The sequence below is a fragment of the Arachis ipaensis genome, chromosome B9, assembly GCF_059453495.1.
Source record: "Arachis ipaensis isolate K30076 ecotype BB chromosome B9, ASM5945349v1, whole genome shotgun sequence".
NCBI classification, from domain to species: Eukaryota; Viridiplantae; Streptophyta; class Magnoliopsida; order Fabales; family Fabaceae; genus Arachis; species Arachis ipaensis.
The window spans coordinates 4,199,549-4,227,342 of NC_142444.1; the positions used below are offsets into that span (position 1 = coordinate 4,199,549).

The window sequence follows — 27,794 nt, forward strand, 5'->3', positions numbered from 1 at the left end:
AAATATTCAAAATTTATCATAAAAATTAAATTAGATAAAAGTTAGACATTAAATTATAGACACTATAAAATTCACTTAAATTATAATATAAGTGCGAAGGAATACTAGTAAATGATGGTCATTCCTACAAGTCCAACAAGAGCATGTGAATATGAAATATGAAATAGGAAATAATCATCACAGTAAATTAATATTTAAAAACTAGATAAATAAATCACTAATTTAAAAAAAAGAATGCCAGGAGATCATTAAAATTTATTGTTTTTAGTTATCAATTAATTATTAATATTTAAAAGTGTAGACTAAAAATATGCTATTAAACTATTGAACCAAAAACAAACCATTTAGAAAAGAGCTTGTACACTAGAGTTTGATCAACCTGAATTGAGATGAGCTATTTCGAAGGCTACGATATGATGGTGAAACTAAGCTTTCGTGATAAATATGAAACTGTATTCATTAAATTAGGGGGTATTACAGTTTCTAACTTGTCAATTGTCATATAAAAATAGAACTTGATACTAGAAAAAATTAACTCTAACTGTAAATGAACACCAGTAAATGATAGTCATTCCTTAATATCCTACATAAAGCAGAAAAATTGATGTGACATAGTGATTTAGCAATGGGAACAATCATGTCAACAGAAAGGATAGTTTTGCAGCCCTACACCAAGTCTGAAAAAACTATATAAATAAATCATTCAACTAGAATAGCTAGAAACTAAATAGCACGAGAAATTTTCGCCTTTACCAATAGAGGAATTCACTTGGAAGAGATTGTAGACTTGGGTTTTTGATGACTTTGATCCATCACATTTCAGATGTGCTACTTAGAAGACCACAGTGTGATGGTGAAACCAAGCTTTCATGATAAATATGGAATCGTTTCGCCGCCATCGAGTGCTTAGACAAAGGAGCAACTTTCATCATGTCATCTCTGTGGCCATCAATGACAGGGAACTTAAAGTTGCCATGGTTTAAGTTATACCTAATTATTCTTGAATAAGGAGCTGCAGTCCCCAGAAGAACATCATTTTCCCAAAGATACAGTGGAATAACGTGTATGCTAAGGTACTGTGGGATCATGGCCAATTTAGTCCAAGATTCAGACACTCCATACTCCTTCATAAACCACACAGAGCAATGAGTTCTATGTTCACTGTAAATTGCAAGGTATTTCCTCAGCACACACAACTGCAGGATTTTGTATTGACAATACATATCTCTTATGATTAGGCGGGGAAAACAAACTATGTGATATATTCATAAAAATATATCACTTTAAGAAATAACTTATGTCATCGGGTTAATTTCTTAGAAGTTCATATTATTCTTTGACAAGACGAGTTGGTTAAGTTTGTTAGCCGATGAAAGTTTGTAAATAATTATTCCCGAGCAGTGTTAGAGGGCTAATATAAAAAAAATATGAGAGTTGGCAAAAAACATGACAAATGCGACTGTTGGTCATAAAATAGGGTCTAGAACTACAAGGGATATCTAGATAATTAAGAATATAAAAGCTCTTTTTCTTTATGACATGGCTTATCGTTTTGTTTGTTAAAATCTCGTATCAATTCTTCCATTTGTTTTAAGTTCCAATTCTTTAATACTCATCAATAACAGATAACTTATATCACCAAGTTGGTACCTCAGAAGTTCATATTATTTCTTTGACTACAAGAGAGAAAACAAATGTATCAATATATCATTTTTCCCACTGCCTAGTATGTTGATCACTGAAAGCTGGTAATCATTTATTTATCAGAAGAAATAAAAAATAAAAATGTATTAATTTTTATTTTGTTTGGTCAGAAAAGAATCATTTATGAACATGAATCCATAATTTGAAGATGCCAATACTATGGTATGAATCATTCATGCACCAATTATCGGCATATTTCATCTGGTTCAACGGGTAAAGCATCCAGTTTTAGATCCAAAAACAGCAAAATTAAAAGGAAATGGTACGCATTAAATTACATATTACATTCTCTCCCCTTGATTTTACCCTGAAATAATAGGTTTGAATCTAAGATCAGATCTTCATCACAATCATAAATTTACTATAAAAGCAAAGGAACACTAGTAAATGATGGTTAATCCTACAAATCCAGCCTGGGCATGTGAATATGAAATTGGCAATAATCATAGCAGGTAGTATAATTTTGTAAAAAACTAGATAAAATAATCACTAAATTAGAAAAGCAATAAGAACAGATAAATTCTCAAAAGTCAAAACGCATAAAGAAGGCATAGGAGTTGACTAGAATCAAACCATTATTCAGAAGACAGCTTGTCCGTTAGCGTTTGATTAACTGAATTTGGGATGAGCTACTTGGAAGGTCAGGTGAAACTAAGCTTTCGTGATAAATAAAGACGTACAATCCTATTGAAGGAGTAGGTTCAGGAAATTCAAAGCTACCACTATCCAAATTATACAGAACTATCTTTGAAGTTGATGCAACCGCCACAAGAATATTGTTTCCCCAGATATACAATGGACGTAAATGATAATCGGATAGAAGTGGAAGTAAAGGATAATCGGGTAGACACGGAAGGCAGGGGATGATGGCCAATTTAGTCCAAGATTTAGGCACTCCATACTCCTTCATGACCCACACAAACCAATGAGTTTTCTCATGATTAAAACAATATGCAAGGCAGTTCCTCAGCACACATAACTGTGGGGAGATGAAGGTTTTCTCATCCGGATCACTGAGAGGCAGGGAAAACTCACTAAAAGTCTCCTTCACCAGGTCAAGGGAAAGAACCAAGTACTCCAGAGTGTCATGCTGACAAACCCAATTAAGAGTAGCGGTGCCAGGCACAAATACCCCCTTATGATCACCCTTTATGCTGCTAAATGGGATCCCTTGAATGGCTCTATTGGATGGGTTGCGGCAAAATGTATAAATTCTGGTTGTATGATCCCCCATGTGATTTACAATCACAACAAACTTGTACTTGTCATTCACATGATCGTAGCCGAAGCCGCGAACTGATAAGAATTCTCCACGTTCCACTGATTGGGTTGTCAATAATCCAGTACAGGGATTCCACAACCTGACACAGGGGTTGATGCCAACAACATCATACAGCAAGCACAGCAATCCATTGCAAGAGCCAATAGCTGTGTAGTAACGTCTCTCCACGAAGAGAACGACTTCCGTAGGTTTGGAAGGGTTCTCGACCAAGGAGCGTAAGGAGAAATCTCCGAATCTGTGGTGGCAATAATGATGATAAGCAACTCGTGGCTCACTCAAACTTGGATCCGCGGCGGTTGAATGTTGAAGATGGTCTTTGGCGAATTGGGAGCTGGAAATTAGGGATTTCCATGAACTGCACACTCTCCGTAAGCGAAGCAGTGATCTTGGCGGAAGCCTCAGCAAGATTTCTCTGATAAATTCATCCGGAAGGAACGGCAGCGGCTGCGATTGCGTTACCATCGAAGACAGCAGCCGTTTCGGGGCGTTTATGCTGACTCTTAAAGGCTTCCTCTTCCTCTCGTAATAATCATGTGGCTGCTCCATAACAACTTAAAGAGAGGTTAGCGGCGGCCACGACGGCGATAAGGATTAGCTTCACAAACTTGGAACTTCCCGACTGCACTAATAGTAGAGTATCTACTTGACTATTTCCATTTCCTATTTCTTTTTCCGTGGGCCACGTGACTACGCGTGCCTTTCAAAAAGAGTTAAATAACCAAAACAAGACCCTATCAGCAATTCTGCCTACAGCATTCAGCCATTCAACAATATTGCAAAACAGAGTAAGTTTCCACTTTTCGGCATTAACAACACACCAAAACAGAGTAACAAATTAACAATTACAAAGCAGCAAAAGTGCAAAACACTAAAACAGCAATATTAGGCGTTCTGGAATCAGAACCATACATTCTAAGAAGACCGAAGAACGAAGAACACACACGCAATACCCAAGATGAATTGAAGAATTATGGAACAAAAATTGAAGAGGAAGTTCAGAGAAGATGAAGACGAGGATTCACTCACCTGGGTTCGAGAGGCCAGCGAAGACGAAGAGGAAGAAGCGGCGGTGCTGAGGAGCAGGCGACGGCGGTGGCGCTGACGACATGAGGACCGCGACGACGATGGAGGGCTACTGGGCTGGGAATGCTTCAGAGGGCTAGGGTTCACCGTTCACGAGTGGAGTGAGACTGACATAAATGAATGGGGGAAGAGACCAGGCGACGGCGGTGGCGCTGATGACCTGAGAACCCCGGCGACGATGGACGGCTACTGGGCTGGGAATGCTTCAGAGGGCTAGGATTCACGGTTAGTGAGAGTGTGAGACTGAGATGAATGAATGGGGGAAGAAGGAGGGGGTTTAGGGTCACGAGTGGGTCCGGGTCGGGTTTTATTTTTTAAAAAACTACTAGTGTATGTTTCCATGGCCTGCACTGAGTAATACATAAAGTTACCACTCACATAAACATCACAAAAATAACTTTTTCTAAAGACATCTACGTGCCAAAATCTAAATCATATATTTTAAAATCACACTTTTTACTACAAAACACTTAAAATGGTAGTTTTTTATAAGAAAAGCGTTACCTAATGAAAAAAAAGTAAATTAGAAGATCTACGAGAAGAAATTATTAAACTATCAAAATTAATAGATCAAAAAGTCAAAAACTAATGATTTTAACTAATGTTAATTGTAATGACACCGAATTCCTAAAATCAATACAAAATGATTTTTTTCAAAATCTTTATTTTACTATAAGTTTTATTGAAGGACTTCAAAAACCTGAAAAAACTTATATTTCACACGGAATTTCTAAAAAATGCTACCATGGAAATGATTCCCCACATCTTTATCATACTTTTAACCCACAATTAAATTCTATAGTAGATATGCTTGAAGAAATTTTAGTATCCATAAAATTTCAAAGAAATAAGGAAAAAGAGGAACCTAATATAAACGAAATCAAACAGATATTAAATAAATATTTTCAGAAAGAGAATCCCAAAGAAGAAAATTTTCAAAATATAATCAACATAGCAGAATTAAAAGTAAAACCACCATTGAAATTATGAATATTGAAGAAAAATTAGAAGAAGTTACAATGCTTTTTAAACAATTAAAAATGACTCAGGAAAATAATATTATGGAATAGGGATTTCAAATAGAAGAAGAATTAGTAAATTCTGAAAATATAGAAAATAAAGAACACATCCTAGATTATTCAAGTGACGAAGAACCAGCAATTCCAATACAAGTAAAAAACGAAGCTGGAACATCTAAGGATAGTCAATCTCAATTTAAATGGAAACAGGTTTTGATAATTATGCTTTTAAAAAAGGGTTTATAAATAAAGATTCAAAATATACAAAAATACCATCAAAATACGTTCCTAAAATTCAGGTAATGGAAGGAGAAAGAATGCTCGATTTAGACTGTAAAAAGAATGAAAAAGAAATTTTCGAAAATTGGTTGAATTCCTTCTTATTAGAAGCCTTTACTAATCCAAAACTTAGTGAATTATCTCGAAGAGATATTTGGAATTACATAGGGTTTCATACTAAAGGAACTATAAGAGATTATATGACATCAATAGAAAACCAAATAATAGAAGAATTAGCAACAAAAATAACAGCTTATGATAAGATATTATATATAATGATGATTCTATATAAAGAATTTTTTGGAAAAAATATTATAGGTCATAGACAAGAAGTTTATAATAAAGAATATAAAGAAGCAAAAAATCATTTAGCTAATATTCAGATATATGATTTATGTAATGTGGAGTCTTATATATGTGAATATAGAATACATTATTACAAATTAAAAGAAGAAGATAAAAATCATTATGTTAGTATGTATATAACAAAACTTCCATATCCTGCTAATGAATTTATAATGGGAAGATTTATAAGAGAAATAAATAGGGGGACAATTGAAAATAATTTTGGTGGAGCAACCTCTGCAATAAGAGAGGAAATAAAAGAACGTTGTATGCAAGAAGCGACTAAAAAAAGATTTGCAAATATAATTAGAATTTGCTGTCAGAATAATGAAGAGATACCCCAAAAATATGGTCTTAATAAAAATTTTCAAAGAAAAAGAAAATATCAATTTAGAAAAAGAAAATACTATCCAAACTGGAGAAAAAAGAGGTATTTTAGAAAAAGAAATAACAATAAAAACAAAAGACAAAAAAGTGACTATTGCCCAAATAAAAAAGAAAATTGTAAGTGTTGGTATTGCCAAGAAGAAGGACACTATGCAAATGAATGTCAAAAAAAGAAGGATAAAAAGGATCTTACCAGAAAATAGAAATTGCTAAGTCTTGTTTCATGGAACCATTAGAAGAATCTGATGATAACCTAGACTATATTTTTGAATATGTCTCAGAAACAGACTCAGAGACTGAGTAATAATGTCACATTTATTACTATAAAAATAACAGAAAAATTTATAAATGCTTTCATAGACACTGGAGCAACACAATGTTTTGCTAGTACAAATATAAATCTTGATTGGAAAAAATTAAAGAAACCATTAAGAGTTAGAATAGCTGACAAATCAATACATAAAATTGACCAAAAAGCAGAGATGGCTGAAATTTTTATTCAAAATTATAGGTTCATTGTTCCATCTATATAGATGTTAGATTTTGGAATGGATTTTATCATAGGAAATAACTTTTTAAAGCTATATCATCCATTCATTCAAGAATTAACATATATAGTTTTAAAAGCTCCACACGATTCTTCAATAAATCAAAAATCAAAACGTATAAAAATACCAACTACTACTATAGATAAGATCTTAAAATTTAAAATATTTTCCATATTAGAGACATGTTATTTAAATTTATACTTTCAGATAAATATTCCAAAAAATAATCTTGAAATAAAGATAGAAGAACTTTTGGATAAAATTTGTGCTGAAAATCCTTTAGATATTAAAAATACAAATAACGAATTAGTAAGCATTAAATTAAAAGATCCTACAAAAGAGATAAATGTTCCAAATAAAATTCCTTATTCCGCAAGAGATAGAGAAGAGTTCTCATTAGAATGTAGAGATCTTTTGGAAAAAGGAATTATAAGATTAAGTAAAAGTCTTCATGCGGCTCCAGCCTTTTATGTCGAAAACAATAATGAAATTAAAAGGGGAAAACGAAGAATGGTTATTAACTATAAGAAGATGAATGAAGCAACTATTGGTGATGCTCATAAACTTCCAAGAAAAGATTCTATTTTAGAAAAAATCAAAGGAGCAACTTGGTTTTCATCTCTTTATGCAAAATCAGGATATTGGCAACTTCGTTTAGACGAAGAAACAAAGAAATTAACTGCTTTTACTTGCCCAACAAAAGAATCAACAAGTATGTTGCTCTATGAATGGAATGTATTACCATTCGGATTAAAACAAGCCCCAGGTATTTATCAAAGATTTATGGAAGAAAATCTAAAAGAGTTAAATGAATTTGTTTTAGTGTACATTGATGATATACTAATTTTTATAAAACAGGATAAAGAAGATCATCTTCAAAAATTATTAATAGTTTTAGAAAGATGTAAAGAAAAAGGATTAGTTCTTAGCAAAAAGAAAGCAAGAATAGCAAAACAAGAAATAGAGTTTCTTGGATTAATTCTATCCACTCAAGGAAAGCTAAAACTTCAACCAAATGTTTAGAAAAGGTAAATTTATTTCCTAATAAAATAGAAGATAGAAAACAATTACAAAGATTTTTAGGGTGTATAAATTATATTTCTGATAAAGGATTTTTAAAGAATATAACAGAATACACTAAAAGCTTATTTCAAAAAATAAGTACTAAAAAAGAATGAAAATGGGATGAAAAAGATAGTATGCAAATTCAAAGAGTTAAAGAATTATGTGAAAAACTTCCAGAACTTTATATTCCAGAAGAAAACGACTACTTAATAGTAGAAACAGATGCTTCAGACATAACCTGGTCAGGATGTCTAAACGCTAAGAAAGCTATAAAAAGTTTGGAACAAGAAAAAGAATCACTAGATTCTAAATATTTCCAAAAGGAATTACTTTGCAGGTATATTTCAGGGACTTTTACTCCAACAGAACAGAGATATACCACTCATGAAAAGGAAACTCTAGCAGCAATTAAATCTCTTAAAAAATGGAAAATTGATTTACTACCCAGAGAATTTACATTAAGGACAGATTCAAGTTACCTAACAGGTTTCATACGATATAATTTAAAAGTTGATTATAATCATGGACGATTGGTAAGATGGCAATTATTTTTGTTACAATATCCAATAAAAATTGAATATATTAAGGGTGACAAAAATGTTATTGCAGATACATTAACAAGAGAATGGAGCTCGTCTACAACGCATTAGATCAAGAAATTCAAAAATATGAGCAAGAACTCGAAAAATGCAAGCATTGTCAGCAAATAAGGACACAGATCCAATCCTTCAAAAAGGCCATTGAAGCAATGAAATCAACACAACAAGCAAAACCATCAGAGTTCAGCCAGCTAAGCATGGTGGACAAATCAGGTGAAGAAAAAATTTTAGAAAATAAAATAATTGCTGAAATTATTAAAAAATCTACCCAAGATAAAAAATATTATGTAATTTATAATGGCCCTATGAAAGAAGTATATGATGTCTGGAAAAAAGCGGCACCATTCACACATCAATCAAGGATAATTCATAAATGAGGGTTTTTAACACTGGAAGAAGCCAAGGAATCCTTCAGGGAATATGAAGCTCTCCATCCAGAGCAAACCCTAAAAAGAGCAGATAAAGCTCCAATTCAAACCCAGAGAACAGGGATAATTAGAAACATTCCTACAATGGCTGAAATCAAGGAAAAGAAAAGGGTCTGTAGATCAAATCTCAGAGAAACCCTTAACATAGTCCTGAATTGGACTGAAGAAAAAAGGACAATTTTGGGATATTATCCTATTGCCAAAGAACAGCTAACAAAGCTGGTTATATTTCCAGATGCTTCCCCATCTGACACCTATCAGTTTTTCCAGTATGGATTAATTGATACAATTTTAATTTTTAATGATCTAAAAATTATTAATGAGTTCCCTGCAGGATTCGTTGATGCAGTAAAGAGATTTAAAAATATGATTGACAATGTAAATCCAAGGGATATATCCCTAAAATTTACAAACAGTCAACCTATTTTTAATGAAGAAGAAGAATGCTTGATTCCAGCACACCAAGTAATATTCATGTCCGTCTTCCCAGAAAATTTTCAACCAATTGATCAGATTCAAGATTTAACAATTTACAGTCATGAAGGAAGGCTAGCCAGCACATTAGCAAGGGTCTTTGAAAGAACTCAAAAAATAACGAAAGAATCTCACACAATGATTAATTATAAAAGTAGAAATACTCTGCTTATGTCCAGTAAAAGAAATGAAATTGAAGAAAGAGAGATGAGACTCTTGGTGGAATTTGAATCAGCATTCTACAACTTATCTAGACTTTTAGAAAAGCTCCCTAAAAGGATAAAGAGGAATCTCTGCTATTTGATAAAAAATAGAGAAGACCACAAGTGCCAGCTATGTGCCTCAGAGATATTTGAAGAAAGCAATAATGAAACGGAATCAACCCACATGATAAAGGAAGAAGACAATGCATCTGAAGGTCACATGATAAAAGAGGAGGACAGTGCATCTGAAGCATCTCTCAACATTATTGCATAGTGACGTAAGCACTTAGGTCATAAAGCACCAACTATGTAGCTGGTGCAAGATAACAAACAATGACGTAAGCAATGACGTCATAAGAAGGGTAAGGATGGAAATTGTCCATCAAACCCAACTATTATAAATAGGGTGCTTAGGCAATCGTAGAAGGCATCAGACAATAGAAAGCAGAAGGCTAAGAGTACTCATATGCCAGGAGAGCAAGGAGGAAGCTGTCGAGGTGATTCTATAGTCTGAGGAAGAATTCCCTTAGGGAAAAATAATTCTAAACTCCCCTCTGGAGTTAGTATCTACAATCTCCCCTCTGGAGATAAAAACACCTTATGTAAAATATACTAAATAAAGGAAGTTTTTCTCCAGAAAGGTACCTCTTCATCCTAGTCTTTAAATTATGAATTATTTAGAAAGTTTAGAATTAACAGAAGAATCTGATTATTATAGATTAACTGCTTTATTAGATAATGAAAAACAGGCGGTTCTAAAAACAGAATTAAATCTCAAATCAAATGAAAACTTTAATAAACAAAATCTTTTAAAAGAAGTTTTTAATAGAAAAAATATAATATACTATGAAAAAATTCAACTTGAAGCCCCTATAAAGATAAAATCCGCCAATGGAGAACTTGAAATAGCTTTGATAAATGATGAAAAATTGAGTAAACAGATTGAGAAAATTAAGGATCAACAAAAAAGATCTAAAATTGGATGGATTCATATTAGTACTATACAAGTCTTAATCAAATCTACATATATGAAAGGAATTAATTCACCAATAAGCTTAGCAATTTGTGACAAAAGAATTACTGATGACCCAATAGATCAAATAATCGGAATTGTTCATGGAAACTTGGCAAACGTAAATGTTAAATTCAATGCCCATCTTGGATATGCTATACCTTTATCAACTGAAAATCTTGGAAGATCTATAAGTTTGGCTTATAAATTTCACAGAAAGAATCTAATGGAACAAGATGATGAACCATTTTCAATTACATATGCAATAAATTATGCTTTAACAAATAGCCATCATAGTATAATATTTAAAAACAGAGAAAGAATTTATGTCGATGAATTATTTCAGAAAATTGTAAAAACAGAAATACCAAAATATAAAGCTATTGAAAACTCGGTTCTATTATTAAAAGAACCATCAGGAAAATTAGTTTCATCAAATTTTCAAATAAGAGAATCTAAAATTAATAGCCCTTTAAGTTTATCTAAGTTAAAGATTAAAGAAGAAAATTCTGAAATAAAAGAACTAACAAAAAAGGTCGAAAAATTAAATGAAACCCTAAACACTAAATTATGACAATAAATAAAGAAGAAATATATGTAACTTATCAAGACAAGAAACAAGAACTCTTTGAAAGAGAAAATCGTTTGAATTATTTACAGTTCTCTGAAATAAATCAAAGAGCATTTGAAGCTCTAAAGATAATCTATGACAAGTTGAAAAGAGAAGTTGAAGAGTTAGAAAAATTAATAGAATCTCTAGAAAATAGTGATGAATCGATGATAGAGTTCGCGGAAATTCTAAAATAAATAACGAAGCATAAAAAGATTGAAAAACCAGAAAATAAAATAAAAATAAAAAGGGCGGAAAAATTAAAAAGTAAAATAAAGGAGTATAAAAGGGAATTAAATAATCTTCAGATCGAAATTGATGACCTTTTAATAAAAAGGATAGAAATAAGAATAAATATAAATAATTTAAAATTAAACTTAAAAAATTTATAAATGCCTGGAAAACCATATTATGACTTAAAAGAATTAAAGCTGTTGAAAGAAAAAATGGAGAATGAAGTCGAAAAATTAAAAAAAATATTTAGAAACAACAGAAATTGTAGAAATAAAAGAAGTTTTTGAGGATTTGAGAAATTATATTAAAGAAAAAGACAAACAGATAAAAAATTTTATATACAATAATCCATGCAAAAAAGAATATTATAAACTAAAACAAGATTGAAAAATTATAAAAATAAAATCAGAATACATCAATGACTAGTAGTAAATGATCATATAACAAATATAAGAGAAATAGTAGAAATGGTCAATACTTTAGATTATGAATTTGCAACTATACAAATTATAAATTTATTCGAAGTAAAATATGAAGAGTTAATAGAAATTTCGAAAAAGAAATTAAAAGAAAAGTCGACTATAAAAAATTGGTATCAGAGCCAAGTTAACGATTAAGGGTAACACTTTCTCTTTAAGCAACACTTTTAGTGACACGCTTTTAAATCAATAACAACCACAAAATGAAAAACATCTTTAGAAAAAGTTAAAATTGACAACTTTATCAGAGTGGCCACCTACATAAAATTATATAAAAATTTTTTATTAAGATTTAAATGAAAAATATATATAGTAATTATTATTATAAATATTTTATAATTTAAAAATATTAAAAATAATTAATATTTATTTTAATCAATTTGGATTGGTTGAATGATTATCTCATTTGTCTGCTTAAGCAAGTATTTAAAGTTCGAATCTCACCCTTGCTTAATAAATAGAGCATCAATATGTGGTGGATTAATCTTCGACTTGCCGAGTTAGAAAATTCGTAGAAAAAATTGTATTTGTCTTTAAAATAGATTAATTTTTCATTAATAGCAATACTTATGGGCTTTTGTCTTTGTTGAAATTTACTTAGGACAATTTTATTTATTGGTATCGTATTCATTCTTAAAGTCAAAACAATATGGTCAGCATTGTTACTTGTTAAAACTTCACATTTTATGAAATGATTTTTAAATGTTCAAATTCATAAACTTATGTCATTACAAAAGTTATTAGATCGATTAATATTTCTTGATAACATGGTGTACCGAAACACCATCGTTGAATATTAGTTAGTGTGAAGAGAAACCAATAATAACTTTTATTATTCAATATATAATTTATTCTATTGAAAAATAAATTAATATTTCCTAAATTTATAAATATATTTTCTTCTAATTTCTTATACCATTTTATTTGATAATATTTACCATTAAAAAATAGCAAATAACCATACTATCCCACAATATATATATATATATATGATGTGCAGAATAATTTCTTGTCTTGAAATTAATTCTGGTTAGTGAGATAAAATTTAAAATATTTTTTATTTTCTTACTCAAATTTAAATTTAAATTTAGAATTGATTAATGGCTTTTTTTTAATTTCAATAAAAAAATAAATTGGTTAGATGTAAAATATTTAGTATTTAATAATTTCAATCATTTAAATTTTAATTACCAAAAATTAAATTAAAAATTAATTATAAACTTAATAATCGATAATATATATTATATTAGTACGTAAATAATAATATCCAATGTATTTATTATTTATTTTTTTAACAGAATTAATGTACAATCTATTGAGGATTGATTTATTATCCAAAATTTTTTTCATAAACTTCGTAATATGTAAAAATAGTGATCTTATTTGTTATTATTATTTAAACAATTTTTCATAATATTTTAATTAGGTAATTAACTTAATTAATAACTTTTATTATTGCTTTTATACTAAAAAAATTAATTTATACTATTTACATATTTTTCACTACTAATAAATAAATAAATATGTGTACTATTAAATTTATTATCATAGATGATGACTTGAGTTATTTATTTTGTATGTTAAATAATATTTTGTATGTTAATTTATTAAATATTAAGATAAAAAAATTGTTCAATAAATTATATAAATAGTCATTACAGAAAAAAATTATATATCATATATAATAATCCTTGATATATAATGTCATGTATATATTAAAATTATCTATTTTAATTATGTGAGTTATTATTGTTATTTTTACTTTTTCGTTACATTAAAAAATAATATTTAAAACTAAGAAAGAGATAATTAATTTTTTTAATTTGAATTAAAAAAATGTCTTGTAAATATATTTAATTTTTATATATACTAAGTGTTATAATATTAAATAGTATAGTATTTACTATAACAATGACTCAAAATATTTTCAAGATATAATTGGGCCTAGTAAGACCTCAATGCAAGCAAGATCAACTAAAATCTATTGTTAGGGTCTCAAATCCGACTTAGGTTCATTACCTTAAAGGCCCAATGCAGATGAAATCCACGCGTCCCCTCTTAAATCGACTCAGATTGGATTTCCGTTGCTAGTTAGATATGGTAATGAGTACTCAGAGGAGCGTGAGAAGCCCTTTCCCATCCCTCACTCCTATTTAAAAAAAATGCCCTCGTTCCTTTTCCGTCATTGCAAGTTCTTGTTTAATTACCCTTTAGGGAATGCAGATCTCCTCGGTAAACTTTTGAAAAAAATTAACACAAAAAGACATAATATAATAATCATAAAATAATCAGTTCAATATAATTCAACACAATTTATAACATATTCGTTATGAAAAATAACATTTCAAAAGGAGAAAACATAAAAACATATTCCAACATAATAACATAACATAATTTTTGGAACGATACTGAGCGACGTAGTGACGGACTTGAGAGGCAGAGAAAGTGAGTTAGAGAGAGAGGATCGAAGTTGAGAATGAATCTGAAAGAAAAAGAAAGAATTCGAATTGGAGGCAGAAATTAAGGTTACTAAATTCAAGAAATGATGAATTTATGTATATATAAATTAGGATAAATTAATAATTTTATTCTATGGGGCGGCTACTTACGTCTGTGTCTCCATTAGCGGTGGCAAATAGGAAAACCCGTCCTGTCTCGCCAAAAGCCCGCGATCTGGTGGGCTAACCTGCCCCGCCCCGCCTAGTAAGGCGGTCTTAAATTTCTCTCCCGTCCCGCCTAATGGTAGGTTGGCGGGTTGGCGGGCTCTCCTTTTTTTTATAAATTATTAAATATTAAACAATATATATAATTTCAATAAATTTATAATTTCTAAAAGTATAAAAAAATTATAATTATAAATATGTAATAAACATAATTATAAACCAAATTTTTTGAAACAAAATAATAAAATCAATATTGTCCAAAGTAAAACAAATATTGTCCAAAATATATAATTAAACATCTTCAAGTTTATAATCAATCAAACATAAAAACATAATCCAAAATATAACTTAGAACATCAATTATCATCTTCATCCTCTTGTAGATTAATAACATCATAGAAATTTGTAAAAAAATGGTCTTGACAAAATAAAAGCTTTGCCCAGCGGAAAAACCTGCACCATCCCACCGAAGCCCGCCAAAGCTCATGGATTAGGTGGTGCAGGGTAGGTGGGCTTTTTAAATTTGGCAGTCTTAAATTTCCAGCCCAACCCTCCTTTTTTGTCGGGTTATGCGGGTCAGCCCGCCAGATTTTGGCTCGTTTGCCACCCGAAGTTCCCATCCATTTTCGGGTGGCAGGTCGTGAGGATTTCACGAGTTCCTATCTAGCCCAAAATGTGAGTAATCCCTGCAAATACTTTTTTTGGCTGTTTTTGTGATCATCCCTATTGCTATCAATCATTGATTTGTGACGTGGAGTTATTCTAACCACTCAATAAATTTTCAGATAATCAAAGTTTATGTTATATCTTTTTTATATAGTCACATGTATCCTTGTTATAACAATATTAATAGAAGATAAATAGATAAACACTAAGTTATTTTTTGAATATAAGATAAAAAATAAGAGGAAAGAAAATAGAAAGAAAGAAAATGAGAGGAAACAAAATGAAAAGAAAAGTATATTTTTGTGTGTGTGTTTAGATGAAGAAAAAATGAATGGAAAGAAAATAGAGGAAAAAATTTCTTTTACTTGGATGAAAGGAAAAGTAAGAAGAGAAAAAATTATAATAGAGTAAAATTATATTAATATTTTTATATATTATATATAAATTATAATTCAAATGGTAACTCTGTATTTTAATCCATGTTTGCACTTCTGCATAAGTTTTCTTCGCAACTTTGAAGAGAAAAAATTTGCATGAGCTCCACATACATTTTTACGTTTTTCATTCAATTTTTTTGTTGATCCAAACAATAAAAAATTAATTTTTTTTATCTATTTTCTTCTCCAGCATTTTATTTTTTTACAAATTTTTTTGATCCAAACAATGCATAAATAAGTCACATTTTTCATATATATATATATATATAACAATAACTAATATCACATATTAGGTTAATTTATGTTGATAAACCAAAGCCACCCCAAAATTACCTAAATCCCCCAAACCCAAAAACGTTACCTAGTTATCTCCATTTACGTTTCTATATAAATCGAATTTAATGAATTCGAATTAGGGTAATAAGTAATAAATCGAATCTATAGGATTCGAATATCTTGACATTGTGATTCGAAAGTAAATTGAATTCAATAAATTTGAATTATGTCATCCCCTACTAAATCGAATCTATAAATATCGATTTATATGGTCTATGCTAAATCAAAGTAATAACGTTCGATTTATACTCACTTAATAGTAATCAAACTCATTGTAAATCGAATCTCCTTCATTCAATTTAGTAGCACATAGATAGCATCCAAGTAATTTGAATCTTATAGATTCGATTTACTACGAAAACACATAATTCGAACTCCATAAATTTAATTTATATAGATATGTAAATTGAGACATGCGCGTAATTTTTTTTACTTTGGTAGATATACGTAAAACTGGTTTGCAAATGGTTTATAAAGGTGATTTACTCCACATATTATAACTTGTGAAATCATAATATTTTGAGAAGAGATGTATAGACAACTTAAATGTTGATAAGTCTAAAAAATAAAAAAAAATAAAAATATAAAAAAATTACATGTTGATCCATAAATTTTTTTTAAAAAAAATTTGTCCATAGTTTATAATTAATAACTTTAAAATTATATATACTTTTTATTTTTATTTTATATAGACTTATAATTTTGTTATCGGCGATGTTAGTGGTTATAGAGAGATTTTTACCTTTAAATAAATTATAAAAAAATTAAAAATAAAATTGGTTGCTATTTTTCTGACAATTCAATTAGTTTTTAGTTTAAATTAAAATTAAATTATATATTCAATTTATATTTATTTGTTTATCCTAATGATTATATATAATAGATAATATATTTAAGCATGTTTTGAAATAAACTATTGAATTTTATATAATTGAAAGTTAACTATAAAATTGAAGCTAAGATGAAGTGAAATACAATAAACATATGAGGAGTGAAATTAAAATAAATAATTAAAAATAAGGTAATAAAATAATTAAAAAAAAGTTAAAAAAAAAGCAGAAAAATAATGCATGTAGTTGATAAAAATACACTATAAAAAAATTAGTATAATCAATGAATATAAAAGATAAAAAGACAAAAATTAAGATATATTTTTGTTAAAAAATTCAAGAAAAACATTGTTATTATTTATAATTAGAAAATAATCATAAATAAATTTATTTCCTTAATGAGTGTTAAATTTGTTGCCAAATTCTGATTACCTTTAAAATTTTAGCGTAATTGAGTCTAATTTCTACATTTTGAAATGAATTTACTCAAAAAAAATTAATATGTAAATCACATTATTATTACAAATTACTTTTTTAACATAATTAGTGGTGCTTGTTTGAACCATTAAATTTAGCTTCTAATGATATTAAAGTCAACCTATTTTATTATCTTGTTACACGACTAACATAAAAATATAATAATTGAAAAAAAAATTTATTACAATGGATATATTCATTTTAACAAATATTATTATATCTAATACTATAAAAAAATACATTGGCCACTTTGAATTGCTACAGGTTAACTTCCATCCATATTAGTAGAATGCCTAAATTGAGATATATTCATCAAACAAACAATCAATAAAACACTCATCCATACTTTCTCATTTTGGGTACATTTATACATAAAAGAAATTATACATAAAGAAAAAAAAAAGAAGAAGAAAAAAAGAGTTGAAATAGCAAGAGTAATAAAAATTATGATTCTTATAATTTTGTGTGGCCATCTATATATAGTAGACCAGACAACTATGATTATCTAACAAAATTAATTTGTATTTATTGCACTCAACTTGAATAAGTAAGAAATTATCTTATTTTAATTTAGTCTTTAATTCACATGATTTGAATTTAGCTTAATATATATTATTTGATTTGATTTGATTTAATTATTAGTTAAAAATATCTCAATTATCTATTTTATTCATAAATTTATTATTTAATGACTAATAAATTAATCAAATTAATTAATTAATACACACAATAAATTTGGTTTAATAAATTAAAAGAATTAAATTAAAAAATATTAACAGAATATTAAAATAAATGAATTAGAAAATATTACCAAATCAAATTGATATAAATTATAATAAAATATATGATATTTAAATATCTAATCAAATCAATTAGTTGATATAGTTAGTTTATCGTAATAACTTGTATTTAATAAGTTAAGAAATAAATCGAGAAACACTCTCAGAAGCATGTCACATCAGCTCCATTATTAAGTGCAAAAATCTGATTTTTATATAATAGAATAGATTAAAAACGGCCTCGTTTTAGAGGAACCGACCGGTCATCAATCCGGCCCAACCGGCCGGTTTTCGGCCGGTTCACCGATTTCTTAGCAGTTTTTTCACCGGCAGTTATTGGAAAAGAACCGGATCGTTTGCATTGCCGGTTTGCAATTAAATCGGTCCAACCGGCCGGTCCGATTTTCAAAACCTTGAACCAAACGAAATTCAAAAATTAATCCTGCTATTTTTTTGTAACATAAAAGACTTGACTACTTGAGTGAGTTTTTATGAATTTCTTTTTTAAAATACAGTAATTTTATGTTTGAATATTTTATATAAAAATATTTTTATTTAATAATTATATTTAAATAAGATAATATAAAAATTTTTATTCTTTATTTTAAATATTTTAAGAAAAGATGTAAATTTTAATTTCTAAAAAAAATATATTTTTTAATTTATCTATTATTTTTAGTTTTATTATTAAAATTTGGTCAAACATACTAAAACATTTATAAACTTAATTTCAACTAAATAAACTCTATGAGTGATACATCTCGAACAAATATAGAGTGGATATTCATACACTTGGGTAATGTTGCCATTCTTATTCAAATTTATTTATCATTACTCTCACGAAAATCTAAACTCTATCACTCTCATATAATTAATTTGATTATGTCTCTCTTAATTTCGGTATATCGTATTACTCAACAACAAAGCTTTAAATAAGTTTTTTCTCTTCATTTTATACGATTAAATATCTTTAGTATTACTCAACAACAAAGCTTTAAATAAGTTTTTTCTCTTCATTTTATACGATTAAATATCTTTGGTTTTTTTATTAATGGATTTGAGTCAAATTGATTCATGCACTCTGCATAAATCTAGCTTCATTTTTCTTTAAAATTTCTAATATAAAATTTGATGACAGGAAGAGGTTGAATTGGATGCAAAGGTTGCAAGAAGAAAGGATGGGTTGACTTCTGCGATTGTGTAGATAAGAAAAAAGAATAAAAACAACAATATTACTAAAGAGTTGATTCATTGGGAGAGCCGTGGATGGCTCCATAAATGACAGTGCAAAAAGCCAACTAGTAAATTTTGATCTGAATTTTTAGTTTGACGAGAACTCTAATTAGGGTAGCAGTTATGATCATGTTAAAATGGAAATGACAAATTTGGAGCATAATGTCTCAACTCAGGCATCCACTGTTAATTAATAATTCAAGAATCTTTATTCTTCTTAAAGACTTGTTGAAATGTGACGGATGCTAATTATTAATAATCTCAAAATCATAAAGAAAACCTTTTTGGAAACATTCTCATAATTGGCTTTGCTGATGAGAGAAAAACACAAAAGAAACACATCAGCTCCTCTGTAACTCAAAGGCCTTAGCCTGTTGTAATCTTCCAAGTATGCTATATGCTTCGATAGTTGTCATAAACAGCAAGGCATGAAGTTTATAAGAACACAAGCCCACAGTTTAACAAGAATACATTTACAGCAAAAACTGCTAAAACAAAAAATCTAAAGACCTAAAAATTCAGAGAGAGATAATTAGAATTGGATATGTCCCCTAAACCCTTTAGCAAATTGCTAAATAAAGCCAAGGAACTAAGAATTATTCATTCAAAGACAGAATTATATAGTAATAATTCACATCTTATAGACATCTTTGCTAAGCTTCCTGACAGTGTTTGAAAGCAAAACATTCTCCTTCGCCAACCTCTCCTATATATAATAAATAAAATTAGAGATAAAGCAAAAATGGTTAGATTGAACTGAACCAGATTCAGTGGTATGGCCTTTCATAATGTGGATGTCAATTAAAGAAATAATATTCCAAACTTCAAAGGTAGAAAAGTAATAAAATAATGATTTTATTAATTAAAGCATATCAAAGACTTCGTTCATGTACATAACTAATCAAAGAATTTGTGACCATCACTTAAGGTCCTAATTTTAAAAGGTTTAGTTCAACTATACCTTTCTACCAGTAAATTTAGTCATGTAAATAACCTATATTCCATAGTTGCATTTTGTAAACAATCATATGTTAATAAACCATGAGAACAGTTATTTTAATAAATAATTCATGACCCCAATCATGTCATCAATAAGAACAATTAAGTAAAGAAATTCTTTGCAATTACTTTTAATATTTCTTTTTAAGAATTTTATTTAAATTTCTATGCTTACAAATTCCTAGAGAACATGGACTAAGATTGATAAGCTACAACCGGAATTTGGAATAAATATAGTAAAAATCGATAATAACTCTAAACGAAAAGATATACCTTAATAGCATGACCCTCTCCTTCCAACTTCAGTTATTTGTGCCATTTTTTCATCTCTAACTATGACAGGTCATGAAGCATGTGCTTTTTAGGGTATATACAAATAAAAATAGAGATTATTAAGTCAACTACATTTATTAAAATTAAATATAAATAGGCATATATTTCAAATTTGATAAACAGAATTATAAAATAAACCTGCAAATACTAAAGGGCTAGCACAGAGGATTAGTAACAATTCTATCTATTGCTACATAAGTCTGTATAACAATTGGTAGAACTCAATTACTTCAGCAGTTATACATGTATAGTAAAGAGTTTTATCACATATATCTGTGACCAAAGCCTGATGATAACCAAATGAGACATGCCAAATCAGGGAAAGAAGAGTTCAAAAGATAATGACAGATTGTGAATACAATTGCTGTCAAACCTAAGGTCTTTAGTATGTCCAAAAGACATCTCATGCAACATATAAATTTGTATCATAGGATAATGAAAAAATGTTCAATATTGATGCCCAGCCATGTTTGTGGTTCAGCTCTCAGAATACTTCTAGGGGATATTTAGTGGTTTAGGATCATCCTGGGACATGGCTATTTCATAAATGCAATTCTGCATATTGGACAAAATTCATTGATCAAAAGGAAAAGTATCTTATCCCATGTCTTGGTAAAAGCTTAAAAAAAGCTTTTTTTTTTTTTTTTATTTGTGTCTATACTCCATATTATTGCTGATTACCATCAAGTATATAATTTTCAAGAATCAGAAAAATGAAGTGTCAAGAAAATTAAAGGACGGATGGTTGTAGACCTCAAATCCTTTAGGAAACGTAGCAGCTTGCAAAGGATTTTTCTCCATAGTGTTCTTATGGCAAAGAAGCTGCATTATCATAGCATGATTATCAGGCCTTTAAAAAAAGGAATATCAAGAAAAAAACTACTTTCATTGCCAACTTTTTCACAGTACAAAAGAGTAATAACATGCAACTCTCAAGAAGTAATTCTCACTTAGAACATTAAGCTTGAGCAGGAACAGAAGTAAAATTGCTGCCTACTATTGAGTATCCTAGTAAATATTATTATTTAAACTTTAGTCAGTAAAAAAAATGGTAAAAGAGAACTTTTTATTATCCAACCTTTTCTAACATATCAGACTTTGAATTGATATATTAGTTAATTTTTAATTTCAATAATGATAGTAACGAAACAATTCCTTCATCTAATTTTTTCAATACAAATATAAAACTGTAGAACTTGTATAACTTGTCTCATTCAGTTATCATTAGGCTTTGGTGTGTATAATTGTGGAATGAGCAAACTCAGAGTTCTATTTTTCAACTCAGCTCTGCATACCTATATTGTAATCCATAAATAATATTTCACTTAAAATGAAAGCAGCAGCAGTACCAAGTATTGTCTCATCAAGATTATTTGTTTATAGAAAAATTAGAAAAAATAAAGTAAAAGAAATGCAGTAGCAAAGCTTTAATCTATTTTCAGTTTCTTATGGATGAGTTCATCAATTTCTTGTCTTGTAATAATAAAAATTACGGCTCTCATCACCATGCACGTACCTCTTTTCCCCCCAAGTAGGCTTATTATCTTCATCAAATATGTCTGGTTACTGTGTAGCTTTGTGACCATTTATAATGACTCTACTTGTTTCTAAGAATAAGATAATCGTACAAGTGGGGATCTTAGAAACTGAAATGTCAGTTTTCGAAATTGTGAACTTGGTTTGTTTTTTCAAGAAAGGATTTGGTGACTCGAGTAGTTTTTATTTCAATAACAATACTATATCCAGAAACCACATAACAAATTATGACTGGATGCATTTGAAAAATGAGATCATAGTATCATATGCTGGTTGTGTATTAGCCTTTCCCATCAAACTTAAAATTAAGAAAATCAACATAACATTTTCCAGGTTTCAACATAAAAATATTGGTTTTGTGAAGTATTTAAATTAGCACACATCTAATTATATACTTACAAAAACTAATTTTCCATGGAATTTTTTTAAAATTTATTTTGAGACACAGCTCTAGGTTTCAATGCATAATCCTTGAAGCACGTCTATAAAACTTAACATAATCTACCTCAAGTCCCCAACCTCACATCCACTTTTTGAAAATGATTTATCGAATCAAAGACTTTAAAAAGTGCTCACAACTTTCTCAACAAAACATGAACATAAAAAAACCACTTTTGCTCTGAATGTTTCTACAAATGGTCAATTTATCAGATTTACTTAACTTTCATGTGAGATCCTTCTAAGTTCCAAAGCATTAGTTTAGATACAAAATTATTTGATGCCGCTGGAGGTGGATTATATTGATTAAAGTATACAAAGTGATGTACCAAACCACTAAATAAATCATCAGCAAGTTAAAAGGACAGATACATATTCCTAACATATGATCAAGATGAGAAGGTAGCCATTACCCTTTGTGAAGAATTTCTCTGCATGGCTCCTGATTTGTCCAGCAGTCTTGGTTCCTATTATCCTATATGCTCTGTACAACCAAATCGAAACACCAAAAAAGAAAAGGAGAGGGGAAGACAAGAAGAAAAAGAGATTCCAATTAACATTAAAAAAGAAAAATGTCAGCAGCTGACATTAAATTTCTCAATTCTGAGTTTGGATATACTTCGATTTTAATTGGCAATCTAAACTGAACATATGCAGCAGATGAAATGCCAAAAGAATAAAAAATAAAAAATTAGGTGTGGATCGGTTGTAAAATATTACCTTCTTTATGCGCTGCTATGCTCACCATTTTTTTAAGATCATTCGGTACATACTTGACTCATCAAAAGGATCAAAGAAGTCTATCCAACAACTATTAATCCATCCCCTTCGGCAACACCACCAAGAATGGATCACTAATTGTGAGATGTACAAACAAAACAAAGCACAATCAATCACATGTGGTTCCTGCCCAAATAACCACCATTACATATTTCTGAGTTCTCTTTGCCATCAGCGCCTAAACTTACTGTTTATGCCTTACTGATTGTGCTTGTTCTTCTTTTTCTGAGACATGACAACCCATTTGGCAGTTGGATAATGCTTTCCAACACCACCCAAGCTTCTCACTTATAATATAAGGCAACGTAACCTACAGCTTTCTTTTTTTCTCCGTCTTCTTCCTTCACCCTTCGAAGAAGAGAACAAACAGAGAATAAAAATAGTAAGATATTTTTCTAATTTGAGAATCAAAACAAAATCAAGATTTGAGAAGGTAAATATGAAGAAGTGCAAACTATGCAAGGTTAAGGCTAGGACTTTCTGTGAGTTGGACCAAGCTAAGCTTATGCTACAATTAGAAAGCAGCAATAAAACCCTAGCAAATAAAAATAGATACCTTATATGCACCGGTTGAAGATGATTCGAAGTTGCTGGAAAGGGTGCCGTCGTAATCACTCCAAATCAGCCATACCACCATTAACTCCTCTGCCAACCCAACCCAGTCCAACTTCAACCTCCAGCCAAAACAGAAGCAGATTAAACATAAATAAATAGTTTTCTGTCATTTTTTTAAATATATATATAATAAATTTCTGTTTTTTTTTTTTTTTGAATTACCTCTGTAACACCACCAAAGGTAGGATCTCAAGCTCTCCGTTCTCTTCATCGGTGTCGTCAACTTGCTGTCAGCTACTCCTTCTTCACTAACAGCTGCAACACCACTCACCACTGCCGCTGTTCTTTCTACTTGACGCTGCATCAACAGCCACCGTCACCTTGACTAATTGTTCTTCATCTCTGCTGCTCGCCAAAAAAAACTCGGAGCCTCTGCCGTCGTCTACTATTTTCTTCACCAAACGCTTTCCCAACTGCAGCACCGACCACCGCCATTCTACTCCTTCCATCACCGTGAGCTCCTTCTTCCTTACCGCTGATAATCTCTGTATTTTGAAGTGCCATTCCATTTGTGTTTACTCAATATGTAGGAAGATAGATATATGGTTGTACACTTGTCGCACAACTAACCATCTACTGTTCTCCGATTGTATATAGGAAGATAGATAGATAGATAGATAGATATGAAAGCTCTTTTTCTTTGTGACATGGCTTATTGTTTTGTTTGTAAAATCTCGTATCAACTCTTCCAATTGTTTTAAGCTCCAATTTTTTAATACTCATCAATAACAGATAACTTATATCACCAGGTTGGTACCTCATAAGTTCATATCATTTCTTTGACCACCAAGAGAGAACAAATGTATCAATATATCACTTTTCCCACTGCCTAGTATGTTGATCACTGAAAGCTGGTAATCATTTATTTATCACAAGAAATAAACAATAAAAATGTATCAATTTTGATTTTGTTTAGTCATAAAAGAATCATTTATGACCATGAATCCATAATTTGAAGATGCCAATACTATGGTATGAATCATTCATACACCAATTATCAGCATATTTCATCTGGTTCAACGGGTAAAGCATCCAGTTTTGGATCCAAAAACAACAAAATTAAAAGGAAATGGTACGCATTAAATTACATATTACATTCTCTCCCCCTTAATTTTACCCTAAAATAATAGATTTGAATCTAAGGTCAGATCTTCATCACAAGCATAAATTTACTGTAAGCGCAAAGGAACACTAGTAAATGATGGTTAATCCTACAAATCCAGCCTGGGCATGTGAATATGAAATTGGCAATAATCATAACAGGTAGTATAATTTTGTAAAAAACTAGATAAATAATCACAAAATTAGCAAAGCAGTAAGAACAGATAAATTCTCAGAAGTCAAAACTCATAAAGAAGGCATAGGAGTTGACTAAAATCAAACCATTCAGAAGACAGCTTGTCCGCTAGGGTTTGATGAACTGAATTTGGGATGACCTAATTGGAAGGCGAGGATATGGTGGTGAAACTAAGCTTTCGTGATAAATAAAGACGTACAATCCTATTGAAGGAGTAGGTTTCAATACAGGAAATTCAAGGCTACCATTATCCAAATTATACAGAACTATCCTTGAAGTTGATGCAACCGCCACAAGAATATTGTTTCCCCAGATATACAATGGACGTAAATGATGATCAGTTAGACGCGGAAGGCAGGGGATGATGGCCAATTTAGTCCAAGATTTAGGCACTCCATACTCCTTCATGATCCACACGAACCAATGAGTTTTCTCATGATTATAACAATATGCAAGGCAGTTCCTCAGCTCACATAACCGTGGGAAGTTGAAGGTTTTATCATTCGGATCACTGAGGGGCAGGGAAAACTCACTAAAAGTCTCCTTCACCAAGTCAAGGGAAAAAACCAAGCAATCCAGGATCCAGTTAAGGGTAGCGGTGCCAGGCACAAATACCCCTTTACGATCACCCTTTATGCTGCTAAATGGGATACCTTGAATGGCTCTCTTGGAAGGGTTGCTGCAAAATGTATGAATTTTGGTTGTATGATACCCCATGTGATTTACAACCACAACAAGCTTGTACTTGTCATTCACATGATCATAGCCGAAGCCGAAAACGGATAAGAAATCCCCACGTTCCACCGATGGGGTTGTCAATAATCCAGTACAGGGATTCCACAACCTGAAAAAGATGTTGATGCCAACAACATCATAAAAGCACAGCAATCCATTGCAAGAGCCAATAACTGTGTGGTTACGTCTCTCCTCGAAGAGAACGACTTCCGTAGGTTTGGAAGGGTTCTCGACCAAGGAGCGTAAGGAGAAATCTCCGAATCCGTAGTGGCAACTATGATGATAAGCAACTCGTGGCCCACTCAAACTTGGATCCGCGGCAGTTGAATGTTGAAGATGGTCTTTGGCGAATTGGGAGCTGGAAATTAGGGTTTTCCATAAACCGCACACTCTCCGTAACCGAAGCAGTGACCTTGCCGGAAGCCTCAGTAAGATTTCTCTGATGAGTTCATCCGGAAGGAACGGCAGCGGCTGCGATTGCGTTACCGTCGAAGACAGCAGCCGTTTCGGGGCGTTGATGGTGACTCTTAAAGGCTTCTTCTTCATCTCGTAATAATCATGTGGCTGCTCCATAACAACTTAAAGAGAGGTTAACGGCAGCTACGACGGCGAAAAGGTTTAGCTTCCCAAACTTTGAACTTCCCGACTGCACTAAAGTATAGTTTCAACTTGACTTGACTATTTCCAATTCCTATTTATTTTGCACTAAATTAGTCTACTAAATTCAAAAAAATACACCACGTTAGTTTTTCTCCCAATTTCCGTCACCGGAGCACTGACGCTGTCAGTGACGTGGCCAGTTCTTGCTACGCTAGATAGAATGAGAAGACGTTGTTTTTAATTTGGCGCTAAACACCCCTTGAACGACTTCGTTTGTATGTGATGAGAAATAAAACATTAGGCACCCTTTTTTGTTTTTACTCTTCGTCTTCTACTTCTCTATCAGTGCAGAAAAAAAATTTCTCTTCCATGAGTGACCCAAAATAGCAACAGGTGGTTGCAATAGGATTTCTCGAGACTATTGGAACACGACGTTCGTTGTGCAGTTGTCGGAAGAGTATGTTTGCTAATACAGGATCTTCTGTGTCGTCACTGAAGTTAGTGAGGATGAAAATTTTTTTTTTTCAAATTTAATGGAATGCTGTGATGTGTGTTGATCACGGTTAAGTGTTTTGTATATTGTCAGTTCACAAGTTTTAAAGCTGATTTTGTGTTAGGATTTTGTTTTGATATTTTGTGGAACTGTGTTTAGGAGTTTCTTTTTATGCTCTGTTTCAATGGTGGAAGAATCAGCACCCATCGAAGGCAATAAGCCCACTACCCTAGCTGATAACACTTCACCACCCAACATCACAAAACCAACAAATCCTGCTGAAGCTATCTACGACAAAGAGAGACTAAGAGTTACAGTAAGATATCACTTCAATTCATCTCTACTATAGGAAAAAAAGAAGGTTAATTGTGGTTGTAGTGTGATGGTTTTGATTTCAAATTGTTGAGATTTTCAGTGGCCAAAGCAATTGAATGCCCCACTTGAGGTTGTTGATCCTTAAATTGCTGATATAATTGAGCTCGAAAAAGCTAGGCAATGGAAGGTAATTTATTTACATACATGTTATTGGTCATGAGACTCTTCATTTATGCAGCTACAATTGTTGCGTACAATGTGATTGCAGAAATCATGGAACAATAAAATTATTTCTGTTTTAATCGTGGTTCTGTTCAAAATTACCGCACCTAGGGAGAACATTACATAAGGATTGGAACTCATTTTTTTTTCTTTTTTCAGTAGCTTGTACTTATTAGAATGACTTATCTAAATATCACTTTTTTGGGGGTGAAGGGGCTTGAACTGATACTGTCAGAGAATTTCACTTCAGTCTCTATAA

At 30.7% G+C, this 27,794-nt stretch overlaps 1 protein-coding gene, 1 long non-coding RNA gene and 1 pseudogene across 3 annotated transcripts; all 3 read right to left on the minus strand.

The window, feature by feature from the left end:
- Positions 1-2,182: 2,182 nt before the first annotated feature.
- On the minus strand, positions 2,183-4,328 carry LOC107616521 (F-box/kelch-repeat protein At3g23880-like; annotated as a pseudogene). The gene is made up of 2 exons (XR_015900182.1): positions 4,013-4,328; positions 2,183-3,729 (listed from the first exon to the last, which is right to left on the minus strand). The product of XR_015900182.1 is annotated as an F-box/kelch-repeat protein At3g23880-like (transcript).
- Positions 4,329-19,581: 15,253 nt separating this feature from the next.
- On the minus strand, positions 19,582-24,014 carry LOC107616523 (uncharacterized). The gene is made up of 3 exons (XR_015900181.1): positions 23,815-24,014; positions 20,445-23,606; positions 19,582-19,878 (listed from the first exon to the last, which is right to left on the minus strand). It is a non-coding gene; the product is annotated as an uncharacterized LOC107616523 (long non-coding RNA).
- A 1,110-nt stretch (positions 24,015-25,124) lies between these two features.
- LOC148543559 (F-box/kelch-repeat protein At3g23880-like) lies at positions 25,125-27,543 on the minus strand. The gene has a single exon (XM_088500612.1). It carries the CDS (start codon positions 26,476-26,478, stop codon positions 25,279-25,281), a length of 1,200 nt encoding a protein of 399 aa, XP_088356738.1. The 5' UTR covers positions 26,479-27,543; the 3' UTR covers positions 25,125-25,278.
- Between the last annotated feature and the right edge of the window lie 251 nt (positions 27,544-27,794).

What these genes read in the sequence shown, in the direction of transcription:
- LOC148543559 (XM_088500612.1), bottom strand. Translation starts at nt 26,478, where the DNA reads ATGGAGCAGCCACATGATTATTACGAGATGAAGAAGAAGCCTTTAAGA.